Source organism: Culex quinquefasciatus, chromosome 2, assembly GCF_015732765.1.
Source record: "Culex quinquefasciatus strain JHB chromosome 2, VPISU_Cqui_1.0_pri_paternal, whole genome shotgun sequence".
NCBI lineage: Eukaryota > Metazoa > Arthropoda > Insecta > Diptera > Culicidae > Culex > Culex quinquefasciatus.
Genome location: NC_051862.1, coordinates 81970374 through 81993922, shown reverse-complemented (window position 1 = coordinate 81993922; position 23549 = coordinate 81970374). Strand labels below are relative to the sequence as shown.

The 23549-nt window shown below is 39.5% G+C and overlaps 1 protein-coding gene across 3 annotated transcripts in view; it reads left to right on the top strand.

Moving 5' to 3' along the window:
• Positions 1–409: 409 nt before the first annotated feature.
• Positions 410–23549, top strand: part of LOC6043500 — a 44907-nt gene continuing 21767 nt past the window's right edge. For 2 of the 3 annotated variants that reach the window (XM_038254742.1, XM_038254745.1), the window contains exons 1-3: positions 410–600; positions 681–1071; positions 22078–22602. In XM_038254742.1, the coding sequence (XP_038110670.1) occupies positions 728–1071; positions 22078–22602 (869 nt within the window). In that variant the 5' untranslated portion in view covers positions 410–600; positions 681–727. The remainder of the gene's footprint in view (positions 601–680; positions 1072–22077; positions 22603–23549) is intronic. The other variant, XM_038254743.1, reaches the window with a different exon arrangement.

The window sequence follows — 23549 nt, the reverse complement described above, 5'->3', positions numbered from 1 at the left end:
TAATTATTTTCAAAATCAATAATAAGGGTATTGCAGAGCAAAATCCACGTTTTGCTGGTTTGTTTTCTATAACAATGATTAAACTTTAACTAGCATCGAGGTAGAATGACTGATGACCGATGACTCATATTGTTTTAAACCATTTTCAACAAACAATCATCATCACACCACTTTTCTTTCCCAAGAAACGCAACTCGTCTTCCGAACCACGCTCAAATGTTTTTTTTTATCACTTTCGACGGGTACGCTCGCACTCTGCCTTCAGGTGCTAAAGAGTCGCGAATAAAGTTTCTCTCATCAGTCACTCTCTCACACGAGCTACCATACCAATCATTCGCGAATCCGGTGGCCGGCGCCTCGCGTTGCTCTTTTGCGCGCCAAAGTCTATATAAAACCGTTGCGATTCGCGCAGGCCTTCGTTACTTGTACTCGGAGAGTGCGCGAGAGAGGTTCGTCGACGTCGAAAGTGGTGCAAATTTTGCGCAAGGTTTTTCGGAAGTGCGTTCGTGCGTGATTGCCTTTTCGAGCTTTTTTTTTGGTTGTGAAATTCGCAGCTTGAGGCTCGGAATTCGAGAGTGCAATTGTGCCACCCAGTGAGAAGTAGGAATAGCGCTGATTTTGAAGTGACTGTAGATCGCAACTTTTAACGGTTGATCTTCTGCTGCTCGTCCCTCTTTCAGATCGCTCAGCCGTGAACAAGTGCCAAGTTTCGTGGAGGTTTCGCCAAATGTTTGTGCTGAAAGTGAAAGTCAAGAATTTCCCCAGCATGAAGATCGAGATCCGAAATCTGTTCCTGCTGACGATCGTGACGGCGGTGCTGAATCTGGCCGCCGGAACGTCGTCCTCGTCCGCCGGCAACTTTCTGGACCTGGACGAGTTCAACAGCTCTCCGACGCGCCACAACCATCGACACCATCCGAGTCCGGTCCAGCGGCAGCAGCAGCAGCACCAGTTCCAGAAGGACAACGACAACAACTTTATCCTGATAGACTATCTGAGCGATGGCGAGCGGGAACGGAGGGTCAGCTGGAACGGGCTGGCCGGCAAGGAGACCAGCATCGGTGACACTAGGTAAGTCCCCGGACTCGGGTTTTATTGATTGCTTCCGTTTTTTTTTGGACCGGACGGGGAGGGAGATTTGATGGCATTGAAATTACGACTGATTTCTTGAGCGGGTGACCGGCCACAGTTCCGGATGGGTGGGGATGGACTAATTGTTTGACGGTAAACGCATAATTGACCGAAGTTAAAAGTTGTTATTTTTCAAGTTTATTGGTCATTAGAATCTTATATAAGACAGCATTGCTTTTTTTTTCTTTGGTTTCAAACACTCAAATTTTACTAAATTTACAAAATTATTTTGAAACAGCAACCAAAGTAAGACATACTTTAAAAAAACTAGTATGTTGGTTATAACAAATAAAAGATAGTTTATAGTTAAATAACATTCAGTTCCAGATACTAACTGTAAACTCATTGACGATTTTTTTTAAATTTATTTAACCATAACATATTTCGAGTTCACATTGCCAAAAGTTTGCATTCTATGGGAAATAAATTTAAAATGTTCAGAAAACCGTAATCGATTCTCAAACTTTTTGAGGTTCACCTGAGAGTTAAATTCTCTCGACCAGCTTGTGCTTGACGCTCTCAGTTCGTTCATTGCAGCATTTTAGTCTCAGTCTGGAGGCTTTTCCTCTCAAATGAGTGTTGTGCTGCCTTAGGGTTATTGTTAAAAAAGAGAGGCAACCGATCTATCTTATGAGACAGTTCTCCGTTTATCATAAACTCTGAGCCAAAAGGTGACATTCGAATCGAAAATCTGAAATCTAACCCAAACCGAACGAGCCCTAAAATAGGTGCTAAGTGTTTTGCGAGAGAGTTTTCAATCTTGTGCTGATGTGTGTGTGTGCCTTCTGCTAATCATAAAATCTCCCTTGGGCAGGAAATTGAGATAAGTGCCGGGCAAGGACGACCGGGCCCAGTGCAGACATTTCTCGGACCATTTAAATGGTGTTTTCCGGTCCGGGGTGAAAATTGCTCTTGAGAAATCGAGGCCCTATCGGGCCTACGAGGGTGGTGGGTGTTGCTCAAGTTTGGTAGTGAAGTTTTCTAATGTGTATGTGGTGCAAATTGAGAGCTCGGGCAGTTTTTAAGTTGGTGCAAAGTTTGTGAGCCATTTGCTAATTGTTGTGGTATACATATGAAGTTGGGTAATGTTCAAGGAGGGAGGGTGGAAAATTGTGCCAAAGATGACCTAAAAACGGGAAGGTTTTCGAAACTTGAATTGTGGTGAGATCAAGAATACTAAGTTTTATATAAACTTAGTTTTATGTAAGTCTTAAACTAAATTAAAGTTAGTTTAAAGTCAGTTATGTAAATGATCTGAAAATTTCCAAAACCACAAAACAAAACAAAAAATGGTTCAATCACCCCAAAATCACACCACTGCAGTCCGCCAACTGAAGTAGAGATCGTACGACAAATTGGTGATCTTGGCCGATCTTGCGCACTGGTGCTGGTATGCTGGCTGGGGCTACCGCTCCGCCACCATCGACGACAAAATGTCAATTACCGCGGTCAATTATAACCGTTCGATCTGCGATCAGACGATCGCTTAATTTAACGCGCGTCGGCGTCAGGGTTGGGAAATGGTAATTTCACTTTAAATGAGGTCATTTTAAATTGAGATTTTTTTATTAAATTTCTTTGTTCAGATTGAAACTTAAACTTTTTGACTACTTGTTATTTTATTTGCCTTAAATAAATGGCAATTAGGTCCTAGAGTTAAGCTTAAATAGCTGATATTATTGTTCACAACGATTAAGCTTGTTTTTCAGAGTACTATGGCAATTTTGACAATAACAAAGGGTTTAAAAGGGATTTTTAAATCAATTTTGAAATCTTAACTTTACGGCCCTTCTTGACGTAAATGGTTTTACTTGACAGATTTTTCCAAAGGGACCATAGTTAATCTATCGTAAAATGTTGTCTTTTCAATAATTTTTGTTTGCATTTAAATAAAAAATAGTGATCAGAAATGGGTTTTAGGCGTGATTTTTACCTTGGTACTTAAAAATTACCATAAGGCTTTCAAATTAGGACCCTATTGCATATAAATCTGCCGAGAACATGTTGAGAATATTTTCAATTTTTGAAAAGAATTTTGAAACAGTGAGGTAGCTGTTTTTTTCATTATTCAAATTTTTGTATTTTCATGTTTTATGATTTATGTTGAATAAAATTTATTTGTAAGCAATTTCTTTCAATCAAGTTTTAATAAAGGAAACATGTAATGTACTAAAATAGAAAATGTGCATTTGGAAGTGTATACAGTACACACCAAATTTTGAATTACTAAATTCGATTCAGCAATCATCACTAAAAAAATAGTAAATAATAAATCTGTCAAACTGAAATGTCACTCATGACATACTGTGTAGTGTTTGATTTTGTAATATATGTGATCTTATGTAACAAAGGTTAGAAAAACAAATGTATCGATGCAGATAAGTAGTTTTTTTAAAGATCAAAATGCAAATTATAGATTCAGTGAAATTTTACTGAAATTCAACGAACTATATTTGGTCTGTAAACCTTATGCTTTAGTATTTAACAAAATTTGGTGATTTTGTGAGCTAAATTTTTCAAAATAACAATATTTATTATCCGTATAACTTTTAAGTTTTTTTTTAAACAAAACTATAATAAGTAGCACCATGATAACAAATGCCATTTTGTAACATGGGAAATCACCAAAATAAATTTTCTATAAGTTTTGATTTTCAAATTCGTCAGAAATCTACCCGAAACTGAACAATTTATTGATTATTTCGGCATGTAAGTACCGATATTTCGTAAACAGAGCTCATAATTTGCTAAGAGTCGTCATTGATGTTTGAATTGTGTCAAAATAAACTATGCCTGATTATTTTATGGGATATCTGTATTTTTCTGAAAATTAATCTGTATTTGATCTTTATCACGACAAATTTGGAGCCGTAGAACAAACTTTTAATTTTTTAACAGCAGATTTAAGTTGTTTGACACCATCTATTGTCAAACGAAAGGGGTCACTTTTTAGTTTGACACCCCTTTAACACAGAGTTCACACACACTACCAAAAGTTTGTTTTGATAGTGTGCGTAAGCGCCGTGTAAAAAGTGACAGTTCGTCACTTTTTAATTTGACTTTGACCAACCAACGGGGTACAATCTAAAAAAGTGTCAAACGAAAACGTGACCAACCACCGGGGGTTAAGTGTATCTGGCATGGCTGGTCAAAATACATTTGCTTTACTAATTTTGGATTGCACAAAAAAATTGTTCAATTGATTATCTGATGTTTGGAATATCCAAAGTTCCAAAACTTACGAAAAAAACCTTTTTTTTGTATTTTTGTATTTCTTTATTTTTGAGATTAAAGTCGATTCCAGAGAACCCAAATTAATTGAATTCGAGTGGTCTAAGTGTCACCACCTTGTGTAACGTGCTCTAAAATCACTTTAGAACATTTTTTTGGCTCAACATAAATTGATATAAGACAACAACAACAAACCAATTTGTGTTTCGATTATTCGGATGTAACAGATTTAGAGTATTTTTTTCGAATTTGCGCAATTGGCGAGCCAATCAATTTGAAATCAGAAACTCACTCATCTCAATGTACTTCCAAAGAAAAGTGATAATGATAAAAAAAACAATAATATCATTCTTTTTTCGCTTGATTTTATGGGGAAATTTTGCTATTTTAAAATTCACAGTAACAATCCACCAAGTCGTCAAAGCGCCACCTCTTTCATCTGCTGTGACTAACGGGAATTTAGCCTTTTTCTAACATTTCCAGTGTGATTTTTATCTTTGCACAACTGTGTTGTAGACGGCCAAAAAACCACCCTCACAGTGAATCCATAATCAAGCGATATTAGTGCGGCGATGCACGTCTTCCGATTAGGTAACCCGTTGACCATTGCATTGCGTGTAGGTTGCTTGATTGATTTCAAGGGGTCGGTCGATTTTCGGATGGCGCTGACAACTTCCTGACCGATGGTTCCGTTTCGGCACAAATCATACGATCTGGTGCGGTGACGAATCAACTAAAGTGTTCAAACAAACAAACAAACAAAAAGCGCTTGCAAAACATTTGTCAGTTTGTTGACGTGGGTCTGGGTCGTTGCTTAGGCGAACGAGTCCAAACCGTTTTTGAAGGTTAGGTTTCTGCGCGAATGTGACGCGTAAATCAACGCGAAAATTGGGAGGTACTTTTTTTTGCACCATACGTACAGTAGAACCGGCATTTACCGTACTTAACTGAAAATGACACGATAAAAATAGGACCACGCTGCTTCGCGGCGCAAGCTAAAATTAACCCCGGTCTGAGTGTGACATAACCTGGCATAGACTGTGTGTGTGTGCGGCACACAGTCAACCAAGTCCATCACGCCATCTGGTGTGTGTTTTTTATTAGTCGTACTGCGAATTTATTATTGTAAAGTTTTTTTTGCACGTGAAAAAAAAACGTTGATTAGACTCGACTCGTGGTGCGGGGGTGATAGACCAGATGGTTGTTTACAAAATTTCCGGCGACGATGGCGTACCGCCGCCGTATCGTACGATGTTGTGTTGGGGAACTTGGCCTTAATGGGAGCTGCACCTTAAGGTACGGACTGCAGTAGCGCAGGTGAGAATCGGACGATGCTGATAAGAGTCGCGGGGCTGTACATGATTGCGGACGATCTATTACGTCGAGGGTTGCATCACCTGATTTGTGGTGACTTTTTTTTTCGAGGGGGGAAATACTTGAAGTACTTGTGAGTTTGGGAATTTTCTGACGAAGTTTGGTATTTTTGTTGTTTCAATTCTTTAAACTCTACCCGTCGACGTGCCTTGCAAGCAGTGATGCTATAAGGTGGGCTGGATCAATCAAGTTTTTGACATGAATTTTGATGCTACAACTTCTTCAGGTAACATGTCACACTCAATTGGTGTCACGTGCCGTCTGACTTTCTGCACGAGGTCGTTAATTGTTCAACGGCCGTTAACGCGTGAATCTTTATCGGCGGAGACGCCACGCGCTCTCGCTTAACAATTTAAGTCCCGCGACACGTGCTTATCGGCGTTGCGACGGGCGTCTCCCGTTGATACCGTAACCTATCAAAGAATTCGGTTATCTTTTGGTGTTATTCCGGATTAGGAAGCGTTTCAGCTATTTGTTTTGCAGCTGCTAAAAATGCGCAACAAAGTGTTTGCCTTCTCGACTCATCTTGACTTGACGTCTTGAGCGAAGCGAAAGCAGGGTAATTAAGTTCTAAAGTGCGGACATCAAACAAAATTCCATTCAGCACTCCATAAAACCGTGCTGGAAGCGGCAAAAAACAGTGCTTCCGAAACCGGACCATCATCTTGGCGTGAACAGACGTCAGAGGAGTCGTCATCGTCGTCGTGTGCAAACAATTATTCCAACCTCTTAAAAAAAAACCTGAGTGGAAAACAAGCTGCCATCCTTTTGCCAACAAGTTGGCAGGCCTACATCCCGAATGTCGGCCATAAACAGACACGTTACGAGGGGAGACCCTATTGTTAGGGCTGCTGCACATCAAGTGGAAGAGTAAACTCTCTTTTCATAAATTTTACGGCTGTGACCCCCTGCTCTTCAAGAGTGTTGTGTTGTCCCCCCGGTTGTTGACAAGTGGAAGGGACAACACCGCATATAAATATGTTTGAGACTCTACCATGTGGGAGAATGCTGGAGGCAAATTCCTGCAATGCCAGTCATCACGTCATATCTTCATCATCACGAGCATATGGGGGGAAAACCTGCTGTCCCAGTCAGGTGATGCACGCAAGCACTTGAACTTGGCTAGGATTCTACCTCTCTTCAAGGGAAGAGATCTCCCTAGGATTCCAGTGGCCTATCAAGATGTGTTTGATTGAAATCAAGAAAAATCGATTCGCACATCTGTTGTCGTTCCAAATTCAAACAACACCGTCCTAGAGTAATGAACCGGTACGAAAACAAAGTGGAATCTGCTTGTCTATGATAATTGTTTCGCAGATTCCCCTCATAAAAGGCAAGCATAAACTGTTGTTCTTTTTGAGGACAGCGTGCCGAGTACATACCTCAAAGGACTACCAAAGGCGAGAATGAGCTCTCGGAAATGGGAACATTACGCGGGGAAATAATAATTTGCTGAAAGATGCCGGCATAGAGTGAGCAAATGTTGCTGGGAACGGGAGGGTGAAATTGTCTTCGAGTATGCTTTAAATTGTGTGACAAAAATTGTGTTTTAAAACAAAGAATGATTTTGATATTCTCGTTTTCGTTAGTACAAAATGTTCATCGTGTAAATCTAGAAAATTTAGATTTTTTGAGCATATAAGAGATAGATTTGAGAAAAAAATATCATTTTGAGCTCATTTCTCTCAGAGATATTCCGATTTATTGTTGGTTTTCTCATTTGGCCATGCTTTCGTGTCCTGTCAATGTTCTGTTTGCGCATTTTAGCATGCTTATTAAACTCAACTAACGTAACGAGATTATAAAAATATGGTTTGGCGAATAGCAAAACAAAAAATTTATATAAAAAAACACACTCTCAGATCATTTTTAACGAATTTTGTAAATAATCTGTTTTTTTTTAACTGCTTCAACTGTAGTTTCCGATTTTGGTCAATCTTAAACGAAGTTCGATAGTAACTATTTCCGATATCACATCCGTTTTTCGCAAACTTGGTAAATTTTGGCAGATGGCTCGCCGATCTGTATTTCACCGATTTTTTAACTACCGAAATTAGTTGAAAAAATTATGTGTGTATTAATAATTTTCCCTACTTGGTTAAATGGCTGATTTTTATAAATTTCCGGTTAAGTTCCGTTGCCATTTCAATAATTTAAGATTAAAAAAAATATTAAAACGCTTCCAAAACTAAGTGAAATAAAAAATACCTTTTTGTTAGTTATTATCATTTGGACAGTACAAACATAATTTTAACTGTTGTTATTGTTTTTAATTTTTTTTTGTGGCACCATACCCAACATTTTTTTACAAAACTCATTTATCTTAGTAAACCTCAACTGTCTTAAATATAAAATGAACCTGGGAAATACTTTAAAAATCCATTTCAGTAAGGCCGTTGCAAATATTTTTTTCGAAATTCATGCCCCTCGACTCTGAACAAAGTTTGACGAAACTTTCATTTTTTTCGGAATCGGAATTTCATTAAAAAAAATTAAATATGTTTTAAGGAGCACAAACACGACGCAGGAAATCCATTTCTTTTATTCAGTTGATTACACTTCTGTTTCCATTGCAGTTTTGAAATTTTTTGAAGATATTTTCAAAGGAAAGAGCGACACTAAATATTTATTACGGACCCCGGTCAGAATCAATGAGTTTTGAAATTTTAGCTAAATATAATTTGTATTGATATTTGCATAACAATTCTCTAATAGTTTTCTTATATGGTCCTATAAGCTATTGTGTTTTATATATGTAATATGTGTAATTCTCTACCAACTCACACCAAATCGGGAAAAGTTGCCCCGACCCCTCTTCGATTTGCGTGAAACTTTGTCTTTAAGGGTAACTTTTGTCCCTGATCACGAATCCGACGTCCGTTTTTTGATATCTCGTGACGGAGGGGCGGTACGACCCCTTCCATTTTTGAACATGCGAAAAAAGAGGTGTTTTTAAATAATTTGCGGCCTGAAACGGTGATGAGATAGAAATTTGGTGTCAAAGGGACTTTTATGTAAAATTAGACGCCCGATTTGATGGCGTGTCATTTTATGGGAAATTTAATGTACTTTTCGAATCTACATTGACCCAGAAGGGTAATTTTTTCATTTAGAACAAAATTTTTCATTTCAAAATTTCGTGTTTTTTCTAACTTTGCAGGGTAATTTTTTAGAGTGTAACAATGTTGTACAAAGTTGTAGAGCAGACAATTACAAAAATTTTGATATATAGACATAAGGGATTTGCTTATAAACATCACGAGTTATCGCGATTTTACGAAAAAAAGTTTTGAAAAGGTTACTTTTTGCGTTTCTCTTAGTTTCGTCGACCGTGTCTGTCGCGGGTGACCATGAACGGCCATGATCGATGACGACCAACTTTTTCAAAACTTTTTTTTCGTAAAATCGCGATAACTCGTGATGTTTATAAGCAAACCCCTTATGTTTATATATCAAAAATTTTTTAATTGTGTGCTCTACAACTTTGTAGAACAATGTCATACTCTAAAAATTTACCCTGCAAAGTTAAAAAACACGAAATTTTAAAATGAAAATTTTTGTTCTAAATGAAAAAATGACCCTTCTGGGTCAATGTAGATTCGAAAAGTACATTAAATTTCCCATAAAATGACATGTTCCAAAATTTTTTACAGTCAAGTAACGGAAAATGGGAAAATTTTTAAAACTTTTTTAGTGTTTTTTTCGATGAAAAATACGTTTTTTCGGAATTCTGAGTATGCCATCAAATCGGGCGTCTAATTTTACATAAAAGTCCCTTTGACATCAAATTTCTATCTCATCACCGTTTCAGGCTGCAAATTATTGAAAAACACCTCTTTTTTCGCATGTTTAAAAATGGAAGGGGTCGTACCGCCCCTCCGTCACGAGATATCAAAAAATGGACCTCGGATTCGTGATCAGGGACAAAGTTTCACGCAAATCGAAGAGGGGTCGGGGCAACTGCTGTGTGAGTTGGCGGAGAATTACCCATATGTTTTTAGGACCTTTTCAAAAAAGACTCTAGAATTGCTGTTTAAAAATGCAGATTTTGTTTTTAAAATTCATACTTTTTATTCAATTTTTTTTCTCCCCTTTAAATTTCCCCAAAAAAACGGGAGATAAAAAATTAATATCCGAAGGCTGTTATGTGACTTTAGATAATCGAATCAAGAACAAAAAAGTAGTTTGTTTATTTTCTTGTTTTAACATTAAGTTCGAGTTCTGGGACCGCATTTAAGTCACATTTGAATAGTTGACTACCTGTTAAATTACAAAATGCACTTTTCCATATTTCATCGCCGCCATTTTTTTTTATTACTTTAGCCAAAAACCTTCCAATCAAGAACTCAACAAACAACTTTTTTTTTTGCTTTGTGATTCGATTATCCGAAGTATTTTTTTCCAAAACCTTCGGATAATCGAGTCTAGACTGTACTACAAATTAAAAGACCTAACCTAATATTTTGTTTTCAAATTATTTTTACTATTTTTAATTAATTGGGAAACTTTTCTTTTTTTTAGACAAATGATAAAAAAAAATGTAAACCTGTAGGGAAAAAAATTCAACAGCATTTTAAATAGTTTTAATCCAATCTTTGTTTTATAAGTTTTTGTTGTGCCCCATTCTTTTCATGTTTTGATATTACTTACAGGACCAAATGATTTTTCAACTTTGCAAATAAAATCGAAATTGCTATTTATTAAATTTCAATTAAAATTATAAAAAAATAATTGAAAAATGTTTCTTGTGTCTTCCTTTTCAACAATCTGCATCAATATACAACAAACAGCAGTATCCGCGGAATTATTGGCGATTTTTTTACACGCGAAAAAAAAAGTTGGAAAGATTTTTTTGATCGCAAAAATTACAGATTTGATCCAATTGAGTTCTGCAAAGTTCTAGGATCATCTAGACATCGTAACAAATCATTGGAAAAAAGAATCGTCTTGATTGTGTGAGTTATGCCCGAGAACCAGCGAGTTGAAGTTACCGTTCCAACTTTTTTGAAGCCTTGGGCGTTGGAATGTTAAAAAAAAATATTCAATAAGATAGAAGGGCCAAGAAAAGATATTGGATCAGTTATCTATTATCCAAATTAGGGGAATTCCAATGTGGAAGCTTATAACTTCGGGAAAGTTTTTTTTTTTCAAATTGTAGATCTTAGGTCCAAGAATTGGTAATAATTCGGTTTTTATTGCACCTTTAACAAGTAAAAAAACAGAAACAGTTGGTTTTCTCTAAACATTTTTTCTGATACAAGGGGTAGCCCCGCGGAAGCCCGGATGTGGACCACCCTTCTAAATATCTAGCAAAGTTAAAAAAAAAATCAATTAGCACAAAATATAGCATTTAAAAAAATGTATTTTGAAAAAATAAACGCTCTTTTTCTCAACTTCACCTATCCCACGTTTGCACTTCTATGCTGGCAATTTCCATTCGGCGACTTTGTATTCATAGCCAGAACAACAACAGCTCTCAACAAGTCGGTAGCGGCAGAGTGGGTACAACAATGTATTCCTCACCCCTGACGAGGGTGAGATTTTCGCGTTTCCCTCTGTGCTGATTTTCATCCCCCTTCTTTTGCACACGAACTTTTCGCTCCTTTTGTTTGCAATTTGATATGTGATATGCTCGCCATGAGTGCGCCACAAAGTGCTGCTGCTCTTACATTCAATGAAACGCAGATTAGACATATTTACACTTAATTTGATTTGAAATAATTAAACTGACATCGGGCAAATTTTTGTTCCTTTTCTGCGAGGGACTCCAGCTGCAACTGTAGTGAGCGTCGAGGGAATTGAGTTGTTTGGTGAATCACTTTCGATAATCCCCCGACGCAAGGGGGAAAAATCATCCCTGACCTGGGACAAATTTCCCAACGCCTGTGCAAACATGCCGCGCGGGGATGATCTTTTGATGTTGACCACTCGACTGCTTATTTGAAGTGCACTCGATGATCGGTGTTCTTTGACTGCGCCGTGTCGGTATCAATAACAAGTGATCTTCCCCCGTATACAGCTAAGGGCCTAAGCCGTTGCTTCCTTTCTTCTCGACCATAAACACAAACAGATATTCCAAGAGTCCGCGAGGTAGAAGACACAACATCGACGATGTCGTACAGCCCCTGCCTGAGGAATCTTGTTTATTATTTCATCAAGTTGATCGGGGAACTGCTTCTAGAATCAACATAGATTGCTGCTGGTTCGATCGAGGCAGGGCGAAAGCTGAAACAATTACCTCGAGCTGGTGTCCCAGCGCGCTAAGCTATGGGGGCCTGAGTCAATTAATTAAATCATCGGATCGAGCGGGGACCGCCTGCTTCACTTCGTTCAAGATCAACCTTCAAGAGATGAAACGAGATCAAACGATGCTGCTGCTGATGCAGCAGCACGTGAAGTTATAGAACTCTTCTCAAACAAACGAACCCGAACTCTTTATTTTTTCACTTTCGGTTCGGTTTGTGGCGGCCAATTGGAGATCATTATGTAAATGATGCCACATAGCATAGCTTTCTCCCGCGTGCTGATGAAGTTGTTGTTTTTCGTTGGAATACCTTGGATGCTGGATGCTGGCGAGCACGTTCTTTTCCCAAACATCGATAATTTAGTGGTGGAGTCTGGTGCATTTTGGGGAAGAGCGTGGGGTGTTGGTGCTAGCTTTGGTGTATGGTTGGACCGATCAAAGAGAGTCGACGTTGCGAAATTTTGGATGATTTAGTTTTCCTTGAAGATGAAGTATCCAGGTCATTGGAGATTGTCGGGAAAAATGAAGAGGTTGTTTGGAATAATCGAACAACTTGACGAGTTGATGATCAGATTTGAAAACTTGAAGACTTGTGAATTTGAAGAGTAGTATACTAGAAGATCCGAAGAGTTGGTTACTTGGAGACTTAAGCACATGAAGACATAAAGATTTGGAGACTTGGATACATGAAAATTTGAAAAAATGAGGACCTAAGGATTTCACAGCTTGAATACAATCCAGACTCGATTATCAAAAGTTTCGATTATCCAAAGTTCAAATTATCCTATGGTTTGTGTGGGTCTTCGGATAATGACATTTTTTTTTATTTTTTTACATTTTCTTAAGTTTACATAAAATTCGAGTTCAGCGTCCCAATTTTAGTAAAATTTTAATAGTTGATTGCCTATTGCATTATAAAATGCATTTTTCAATATTTAACCACCGCCATTTTGGCCGCCATCTTTGATTTAAAAATTTTCAATCACTTTCCGTAGTTCAGGGGTCATACTTAGCATTTTTTTGTGATTCGAGTATCCGAAGCGAATTTTTTCCAAGGCCTTCGGATATTCGAGTCTGGACTGCATTTGAGAATTTGAAAATTGTTATTTTAGCGAGTTTTTGGCAAGGCTTGTAGGTACCTTCAACTGGGCCGATTTGAAACTAATGTCTGAATCAGAACAGCAGTTTTGAGCGCACTTGAAAGCTTCAAATTTGGACATCTTTTCGTGCACTCTGCGCGCCGCTGGGCTCTCCAGTTGCAGCATAGCTGTCACTGGTTGAGGCCGTGACAGTGCATAAATGTGATCTGTCATTTTAAAGTGTTGTTATGTTTTGTTGATTCTTTCATTGTTCGTGAATAAATGTAGTCGTTCGTTTGTAGTTCTAGTAAAGAACCTTGTTTTAATTTGTTTGTTTCTGTCCGCAATCGTCTGGTCCTTGTGGTGTGGACCGCGTAGAGACGGGTCGCGGCCGGATCCAACAGAAACCAATCAAAAAATTTAAAACATTGGATAATAACATGGCTGAAATTGCTGGATTCGCCCCAGATGACTGAATGATGAGTTTTGACCTTATAGTCTGCAGGACTTTAAGATTTGAATACGGATCTTAATATTTAAAGACTGTGAGGATTGTCTAGATGACTTGAAGGTTTGTAAACAAGACTCGAGAACTTGAAGTCAATTTGAAGAATTAAGAGCTAAAATGTTGGATTCAACTTGAGGGTTTTAGGAAATAATACCCAACTTCTGACTGCCTTTGACTTCAAGTCATGTCGCGTATCGCTCTCTTAAAAAACTCGGTCAGACTAAAAATGAAGACATGTAGAATTTCGTAGGTTGTATCTAGGGCAGTATCAAGCCGAATCGGCTACCAACGCCTAACGAGAGCTTGTTGTTATGCGTGGAGGCTCGAACCAACAAGCATTTTAATTTGTCCTATTTCTTATAGCTGATCAATCTCATCAACAATGTCTTGATCGCCTCAAAGCCTCCGACTCCTGTAGGAGACCGTGCCCCAATGCACCAAAGAAGAAACGCTAATAAAATTAGTCTATTCTCATCATTTTTATCGCCGATAATCGTCCCACTTTATAAGCGTTCACCAGAAACCAAATACCTATTTGTTACCCTATTAAGCTCGTTCTTTATGTTATGTAACGCTGCCGACGAGTCCGAGGTGGTTGAGCCTTAATTCGCCCACATCCGGATCCCATCAAAGTGGATCACGCGCGAAGAATATGCAGTTATCTTAACAAGGTGCATTCCCGACTCTTTTTTTGACCCGTTTTCAAGATCTATCGATCGACGACTCCTCAAACGATTTATCAGCGATCGCTGCCCGATAAGGGCTCGCCGATAAAATACGAGCTGAGAGTATGATAAATTGACGGGGAGGTAGGTCACTCCGACTCCGTTAGACGAACTTCGGGAAGAAGTTCGGGCACCCCCAGTTGACGACAACCGGCGTAGTTGCACACGGTTGCATCACTTGCTGTAACGAGGACTTGGGCTCCTCTATAAACTAGCGTAATTTATGACCCCACAAAAGCCGCGACAAGACTGAAACTTTCGGATATTCAAATTTTCCGACGCGCGGGTTTTGTCTACGGGTTCGGAACATCGTCGCTGAAGGCGCAATTTAGTGTCGGACATATTTATGGGCTTCTTCGAGATGTCGTCGCCCCGTAGGCTTTGATTTTCCAAACCCATTCCAGCTTCGTTTAATTGATTGATCTCGTGCAGTTACAATTTTTGTTTTATGGCCATCGGTTGCGGTTGCCCGTCGTTCAGGTCACGTGCATTCCACCAAGCTGGACCCCCACACAGGTTGGAAAGTAAGGCGATTTTCGGACCAGTTTCGCCAACGTAAGCACGTTCGCCACGAGCTCGTTTGTGCGTTGGAAGTTCGTGCCCTTTTTTGGGGGAAGAGGTACAAAAATCAATCGTCTTAAATCGCTTCCCTGCTTGATGTTCGATTCGAGCAGCGTTGCGAAATTGGTTCAACCGAAGCAATTTGCTGACCAACGCGAGAAATCTTGAAGTCCTCTCACTTGTTGACTGAAGCACAGACTGTGACTGAAGGGTGAAAGTTCACATGTTAAGGGACGGCTGCCACGCTTTAAAAGCAAATCAATTGTTCCCTAATTCAGTGTATTAGCAAGCTTATAACCCCTCTCAACGGTTCTAGCATTTGCATCAGGAAGAGAGTTCCCCACATGTTGATATTCAAGCAACAGTCCCGGCTGGGATGTTTATTTGGACGCTGTGGCCAGCAAACCGCAGAGTATAGTGCCGGGAAGCAACTTAGAAGAAAAGCCGATTAGGTTGGCCCTTTTTACATTTTAGATTTTGCCAGCGGACGCCACATCGATGGAACTCCTCTTCCTGGAATAGTGCGGGCACGACAGTCGGTGACCTATTCCGAAAAAAGAGAGAAGTTGACCAGTGATTCTCAGATTTTTTTTTTCACAATATTCCATCAAGTATAGATAAAAAAAAACAAAAAAATATCAGTTTTAAGATAAAAGAAGGTATCAAAATCCCAAAAAACAACAGAAACATAACCAAATTTCGAATTTCTGCAGAAGAATAAAATAAAACCACAAAATAAAGTATACTCAAGTTTGAGGAACTGCACACAAACAAAACTACGCTGACATTCAGTGGTGACCAAGCTACTAACTTCCGTTGTAAACAAAAAAAAAACAAATGGCAACATTATACGTCATCGACATCGTTGACGTTTGACAGCTTGCAAATATTGTGCGATCAGTTCCTAGCTGGACTCGGTCACTGGAAACGACCGGCGACTCAGTGACCGACGAAATAGGCGGCGGGCCAGATGCGGGCATAAAAATGTCAAAATCTCTTCCCCCCTCACTTCGTCTCACCATCCAGCTGCAGCTTTGTTGACAAACAAACGGAGCACGCGGTCGCATGATGGCGGCATCGAGCCAGCATTGGGGGTGATCATGTGATTAAAAATGAAAGTTTTTTCAAGAAAAATAATATTTTTCCGACCGAATAAAAATATTGCGAGCATGTTCAAACAATTATTTCTGATGTCGAAGAAGTGATGAAAAAGTAAAATTTTAATCCATATTTCTTTCTATAAATTGATTTTTTTCACTCTAACTACACAGTAAAAAATATCTGTGTAAAATCGCATGCAAAAGCATGCACATCACCTTTGTGAGCAAAAGCATGTAATATTGTATGAGAAAACGTGTACACAAAAAGCATGTACCGAAGAAAAAAATCAGGTCTGCTCACCTCAAAAATAACATCAATCCGGCAAGTATCATATTCAGATTACCAAGTCCGCGCCCCAACCCGCTCGGCTATCTCGCCGCTATGAATATGGTTAGATTTTCACCGATGTAGCTGCAGGTTCCCCATACATCGTTTGCAGTTAACACAGTATACAACGTACGGAAAACCTACTGTTACATTGACATTGATCCATCCATTTTCACAGCGGCGAGATAGCCGAGCGGGTTGGGGCGCGGACCTGGTAATCTGAATATGACACTTGCCGGATTGATGTTATTTTTGGGGTGAGCAGACCTGATTTTTTTCTTCGGTACATGCTTTTTGTGTACACGTTTTCTCATACAATATTACATGCTTTTGCTCACAAAGGTGGGCATGCGATTTTACCATCGGATTTTTTGCTGTGTAGGAACCCCTAGGTCTATCCACGACCGTTTCCAATGACCGTGAGAAGATGCCAGAAAATCCAGCTACGAGCTAAATCCACAATACGGTCCCCCGCGTCACCAATACAGCTTTACCAGAGAGATATACAGAAAGAGAGTGCAACGACTAAGAGTCTGATAGCGTTCGGCCTCTTCTCTCCGCTCCTCTGCACGCAGCGCATTGGTAAACAGCTAGACTTTCAACCAGAGAGCTACGGTTCGAATCTCGTCGTAAACCATAAACAAATGCGAGCTTTTTATTTTTTTTACCTTTTTTTGAAATGGGGATCCACTGGCGCTCGTTATCACCGAGTCAATTCAGGGATACTTCTGCGGTTTTCCTTATTTCTAACCTTTCACACACATTCAACACCGTTGGCGTCTACCAAAACACCAAAACATATGCTTCAATAGAAAAAGGTTCGCAAAATTCAAATTCGACCGCAAAGTAGGAAAGAGTTCGGAAAGTGCCAAAATCGGCTTGGTTTAGCACACGCACACTCTCACGCGAAAATCGCTTGGTGAAACAGCATTTTGTTACCTTGAACCTTTTTTTTGCTCTCGCTGCTACAACTTTGTTAGTTTGGCGGATGCCGTTTTTGGCGAAACCTGGGTTCAACGTTTGATGCAAGTTTTTTTTGTTTGCTTTGGTCTGTGTTGTTGACTTTTAGAACTATTCGTTTCTGGTTGATTGAATTTCTGTGGACAACGTTTCGATTTTTGGGGTTTCCTTGAACGTGAATTTCGAATAAATTGTGTTCAGTCTGGTTTATCAAAATTTATTGACCACTGTTGAAGCTGTCAAATCGCAACATGGAGTTAAACTTTCTGTGCAGTTGCTGTGAAGCTTACCAAGGCTTTTCAAAAAGTTTAACTCCATGTTGCACGCACACACTCTCACTTTTAATTTCTCGATTAACAGCTACACCCAAATCAGAAACTGTAAGCAAAAAATGTCACATGACTTGAAATGAGCGTGAGAACTACCAATACATGAACTAAGCAGGCGTGGAGCTAAGACGCGTCACTAATACATCTCCATTTTTGACGCGTCGCTTGTATGTTTTTGTTTTCTCATTATCTTCAATTTTTATGTTGAACCATGAACAATTTTGCGGAAATTTCAGAAAACATCACATGGATTTTATCTAGAACCTTCCCTGACATTTCCCACCATGTTCCTCGTATCGGTGTGACTTAACATTGCCGCCGCAGACTAGATTGGCGAAAATTTCGGCACAAGATCAAGTCGGTGTCCGTCCGTAAGATATCATGCAAAACCGCGACAGTTGCCAACGGAGGAGAACGAAAACCCCCGTCACGAGGGAGAAGGAAGAATGTCGAAAGTATAAAAATAACAAAACGAACAAAAAATAATGAAAAAAAAGAGGGGCATTCCAACATCGTACGATCGCGATCACGCTCTCTGTGGTGGCGCACCGCTCAACGCAACGGTAGCGAAACTCTTAGAAACTGACTGAAGTGTGCGGTGGTGGTGGTGAAAGGGGTAAAGCAGACCGTGACGTCACGGAATATCGTACGATCGCTGCCTGCCGAAAATGGGGCCCAAAGCAGAATCAAAATAAAAGCAATGCAGCCGTGACGGACTGTGAAACCGCTTGAAGGGGGGCTTCTCCGTCCGATGATTGCCGTGTAGACAGAGTGCAGACCCAGCTATTACCTGGTTTCCGCTTTGCCCCCCCCCCCTTGTCCCACCCGTCAAACCCCCAATGAAGATCTATTTATAGCCGCCGAAAATTTCGCCAACTCAACTGTCAATGAGAAGGGGGCAGTGCATCCAATTCGATTCAAGCTGTCAAATTTGATGGAGAGCCACCCCCCGCACTCATCAAGTAGGCAGTGCCAAATTCCCCGGCAGCATGCCACGATTAAGGCCCCTTTTTAATGGGTTACGTGCTCGCGTCAAAGTTTGGGGCCGCGTCATAAATCACGTGACGCGAATGCAACAGGTCCGCGCGTGAAATTTACGCACTTTTGCATTTCACGAGCAGTTAAAGCCGCGTGACACACTCACCAGATCGTCGACTGTCACGTGCGGTGGTCGTATTCTGACGATCGCGTCATTTGTCAGACCAATATTTATGCGACATAATCATGCGAGCTGACGGTTTAGAGGTTTGGGAGCCGGGCACGTCTAAACATTTCACGTCCAAGCGGCACTTTTAATACCCGAATGATCGCAGCCTACTTTGCGCTGACGAGGCAGCATAAAAAGCGAAAACTTAGGCCTTAATTCGCCAATTTATTACATGGTGTGAATAGTAGTTGATAATGGTCGGCTTGGCGACTTGACCAGTTGAAGCGGTGCTGGGGTTGGGAAATTCGAGATTATTGGGTAATTAAACACGCCACTGAAGCGACCGAGAACCGGCCCAAGTTGTTGACATCAAATGTTATGTTTGAGCTGAGTTAGGTTTGGTTGGTTTCGTTTTGTGTGGCGAAATTCCAGAAGCAGCTGCGAAGATCGCGTTACGTTTGTTACGATCCGAAGAAGGTTGAATAGAAGCTTGATTTTGTGCGAAGAATATAATATCTGATTCAAGGTTGTTCGAGTTTAGCATACAATTAAATAAGAATTTATTGTAAGACCCAGTTCTTTCAAGAACAAAAAGAACAACTTTGTCACACTAACAGATGTTTCGCCTTAATTTTAAGTCGATTAGATCCTTATATCAACTTATTAAACATTTGAATAATTTAATGTGCTAATCGTCTTGATGATTCCAGCCAGATCTAATCAGAAATTTATAACCTTTCTATAAAGTTTTGTCTCAACACCTGGTCTACTTTTGAAAATCACAGTCTGGATGGAAGAATTCTTAAGTTTACAACTTACAATGAGTTTCCAGCCTTGTTAAATAACTTAAGAATTGATAAGTAAAATGCTTTTTTGGACCAACTTTGACCGCTTTTGTGTTATCCTGAAGCATGAAAATTATCATAAAAATTTCGAACTAAAAATAGCGGTAAATTACATCATATTTCAGTATCTATTTTTTACCCAAACAATGTAGAACAATAAACTTGTGTATATGTGATTCCAACCTAATATCCGCTGGCCGGCTCCGAAGTTATGGAACAGTTTAATTTGTAGAGCAGTTCTCTCAGATTTCGGTCATTCGATTTTTTTTTGTATTTTTAAATCCGACTGAAACTTTTTTGGTGCTTTCGGTATGCCCAAAGAAGCCATTATGCATCATTAGTTTGTCCATATAATTTTCCATACAAATTTGGCAGCAGTCCATACAAAAATGATGTATGAAAATTCAAAAATCTGTATCTTTCGATAGAATTTTTTGATCGATTTGGTGTCTTCGGCAATGTTGTAGGAATGAATATGGACTACACTGAAAAAAATGGTACACGGTAAAAAAATAGGTGATTTTTTATTTAACTTTTTGTAAGTAATACTTGATTTAAAAAAAAACACTATTTTTATATGTTTTAGAGGACATCAAATGCAAACTTTCCAGAAATTTCCAAGTTGTGCAAAAAACCATTGGCCGAAATATGCATTTTTATATCAATACTGATTTTTTTCAAAAAATCGAAATATTGGTCGCAAAATTTTTTTTATTTTTTTATTTTTCGATGAAAAATCGAATTTGCAATCAAAAAGTACTTAACTGAAATTGTCATAAAGTGTACAGTTTTCAAGTTATACCTAGCAATTTTAGGTAACTTTTTCGAAAATAGTCGCAGTTTTTAATTTTTTTTAAATTGGTGCACATGTTTGTCCACTTTTGAAAAAAATATTTTTGAAAAGCAGAGAAAGTTCTCTATGTTTTGCTTTTTTGAACTTTGTTGATACGACCCTTAGTTGCTGAGATATTTCCATGCAAGTGTTTAAAAACAGGAAAATTTATGTTTTCTCAGTCTCACCCAAACAAACCATCATTTTCTAATGTCGATATCTCAGCAACTAATGGTTCGATTTTAAATGTTGAAATTTTCCGATCTTTTCGAAAACAATATTTTCAAAATTTTAAATCAAGACTAACATTTCAAAAGGGCCAAACATTCAATATTACTATACTGCCCATGATCGCATAAATGTCCCATATGCATTTTCATCGTTTTTGAGTTAATAATGTAGTTTGGTTCAAAATCGTGTGCTCTTTCAGAAAAGCCTATAGCATCCAGTACGTTGTTCTAGAAATCAAGAGGAAATCCAGTTTTTTCACGAAAACTTAACGCGTAGCCTTATGTATGGGACAAACTTCAAAAGCGCTTTTCTCAGCTTGCTGTTTTTGCATATGGGAAATTTTGCAAATAATTTTCAAAGTTGATGTCGCCCTCCCGAAAATTAGTCAAAAAAACAGGAGGTAATTTTTTTGTTACAAAAAACATCAAAAGTTTAATGAAGATACTGACTGAAAACAATCTAAAATATTTTGAAAACCATGCTTTTTCTTGTTTAAAAATATTTTGAATTTTTATGAAATTCTGATGTATAGCATCACAAAAAATGTAGCTTTCTCAGAAGATATAGAATAGATAATAATTTATGTATTCCAACAGAACACAGAACATATAGGGCAATTTGGATTTAGCGAAAAAATCTTATCGAAAATATATCAGTAAGCTCATCGGAACAAGCCGCTAAATGCTCGCCAAAAGGTCATTTTTGTTACATCCCAATAATGATATAAAATATGACATTTTGCAGACCTGCTGAACAAACTAGTTATAATGGGAAGTAGGCATGAAATAATCGTAAAAAAAATGATGATGATGATTTTTTGAATTTCTTTTAACCGATCTTTCGTGTGCGAGATTTTTTCTCTTGACGGGCGTCAAAAGATTTTCTTTTGATGAAGATTGTTCCATCACTAATGGGGAACAAAGTTTTTTTTGTTTCTGTAATTCGAAAGTAATTTTGTTGACATTTGACATTACTAGAATATTGAACATTCCAAAAGTTGTTGTTGTTTATTTTATTAACATGACTTTAACCAAGAGAGGTCATTCGTCACTTTTCCAAAAGAGTTCGCACTAAATATATTTAGAAAATAAAGAATGAAGAACCAAAACTGAAAACTGCATATAGATAAAATCAAATACTATCCAATACATTCTGTGTTCATACTATGTTCAAGATATATTCAAGAGAAAGGGTGCGTCACCGATATCAATTACCGCAAACAGGTTACGTTCACCCGAACGCACTTCCTTCATTCGCTTTAAGTCAATGAGCTCACGCAAGTCGCTAAACTTGACCTACAAAGTGGGTTCGATTCGCGAAATTTCCGTCACCTTCTGCAGCTTTATCTACTCTTCAGCGTTGATAAGACGCAAAAAAATGCTGCGTGGCGCCACTCAGTAAACATTCGACTAATCAGCAACCTTTTTATCTCGTCCTGCTTCCTTCCCCCAGCAAATCACTCAGCCTGTGGCAGTTGTCGGACGGGCGGAGCTTCATCCAGATGATTTACACCAGCGACGGTCAGCTGATGGACTGCGAGTACCTGCGCCAGAAGAAGCTGGTGGCTGATTTTCTGAGCCGCTTCTACGCCGAAATCGAGGTGGCCCGGGCACGTAACTTCAGCTCGCCGCTGAGCGTTCCGCGGAATCACCACTCGCTGGTGTCGGAGCACGACTTCCGGGAGTACCTGGACAACGGGGTGGCAACACCGGAAATGGAAGATCTGCAGTACAGCGTTCAGGAGTTCCAGGACGGGCAGTCAGCGGCGTGGCAGCAGGATGCCTTTGGACTGCGAAATTTGACGTACGTTCGGTTGGAGAGTGACGGAGATGTTCCGGAAGATCTGCGCGAGCAGTTGAACTACAGAAGACTGAAGCACCAGTGCGACCAGCGGCACGCGCAGATGCGCGATCTTGCCCACGGTCTGGAGAGCAGCGATCCCCAGGAACAGCAGACGGCGGGAGAAACGTTGCAAAGGTATATTGAGCTAGAGCTTGTTTGTTTTCTCTATCTGTACATGTACCCGTACTAATCCGTAGATCCCGTCATCCCGTCTTTGTACTAACCCTTGTCCTGACCCTTTCGCCGCAACCGTGTTGTAACCACAAAGATTACGAGAACTGTCGAACACGCGAGCATGCAAATTGCACCTGCACCCTTCACTTGCACACCCTTCTTGCACACACACACGCACCTCCAATGCACGCACAATTTCTCTCATCCGCGCTAGAAATCGCGAGTTTCGTCGCTTATCATCCCCTCGAAGTCGCTGGGGCTGGTCATGTCGCAACACGTCCGGCCGCACTGCCTCGCACTCTGTCGTTGAACTCTAACCTCAACATAATTCACCAGCACTGCCGGTGAGGAGGCTCCCCGTATGTACTTGGACACCGGAGTGGCCAATTTGTAAATATGTATCAATTCCTCCTTGCTTGTTTTTTTTGGGGCGCGCGCGCTCTTCGCGGACAGTTCGCTTGTTGCGAGTTGTGCGCAGAAGTGGAGCGCAGATGCGACGGCGTGACGTTGAAAAGTGTTGCGCGACAAAGATCGCACGTTGCATGGGGATTTTCAAACGAAGCAAGCGTTGCGTTGCTCGCGAAACTGGTTGTGGGAAATGTTGGTGCAATCTGCAAGGGTTTATTGGTTGTCGGAGGGGTTTCGTTTGCTATCATATCTTGCGTTAATTTGCGATAACTACGTGAAATTGGTGCCACAAGTTTATTATATTTTCTGCACACCTTCTCAAGATTTTATTTGAGAACAGCAGTTGTGAAAGGTGACACCTTGAAATAAATTGTTAACTTAATTGCAGTACTTTTAGTAAGATTTTTTTTTCTTGATTTTTTAATATTTTGTATCAAAAGTAGTCATTTTGCATCATTAGTTTTCCATGTCTTCACATAATTTTGAGGACTGGTCCTGAA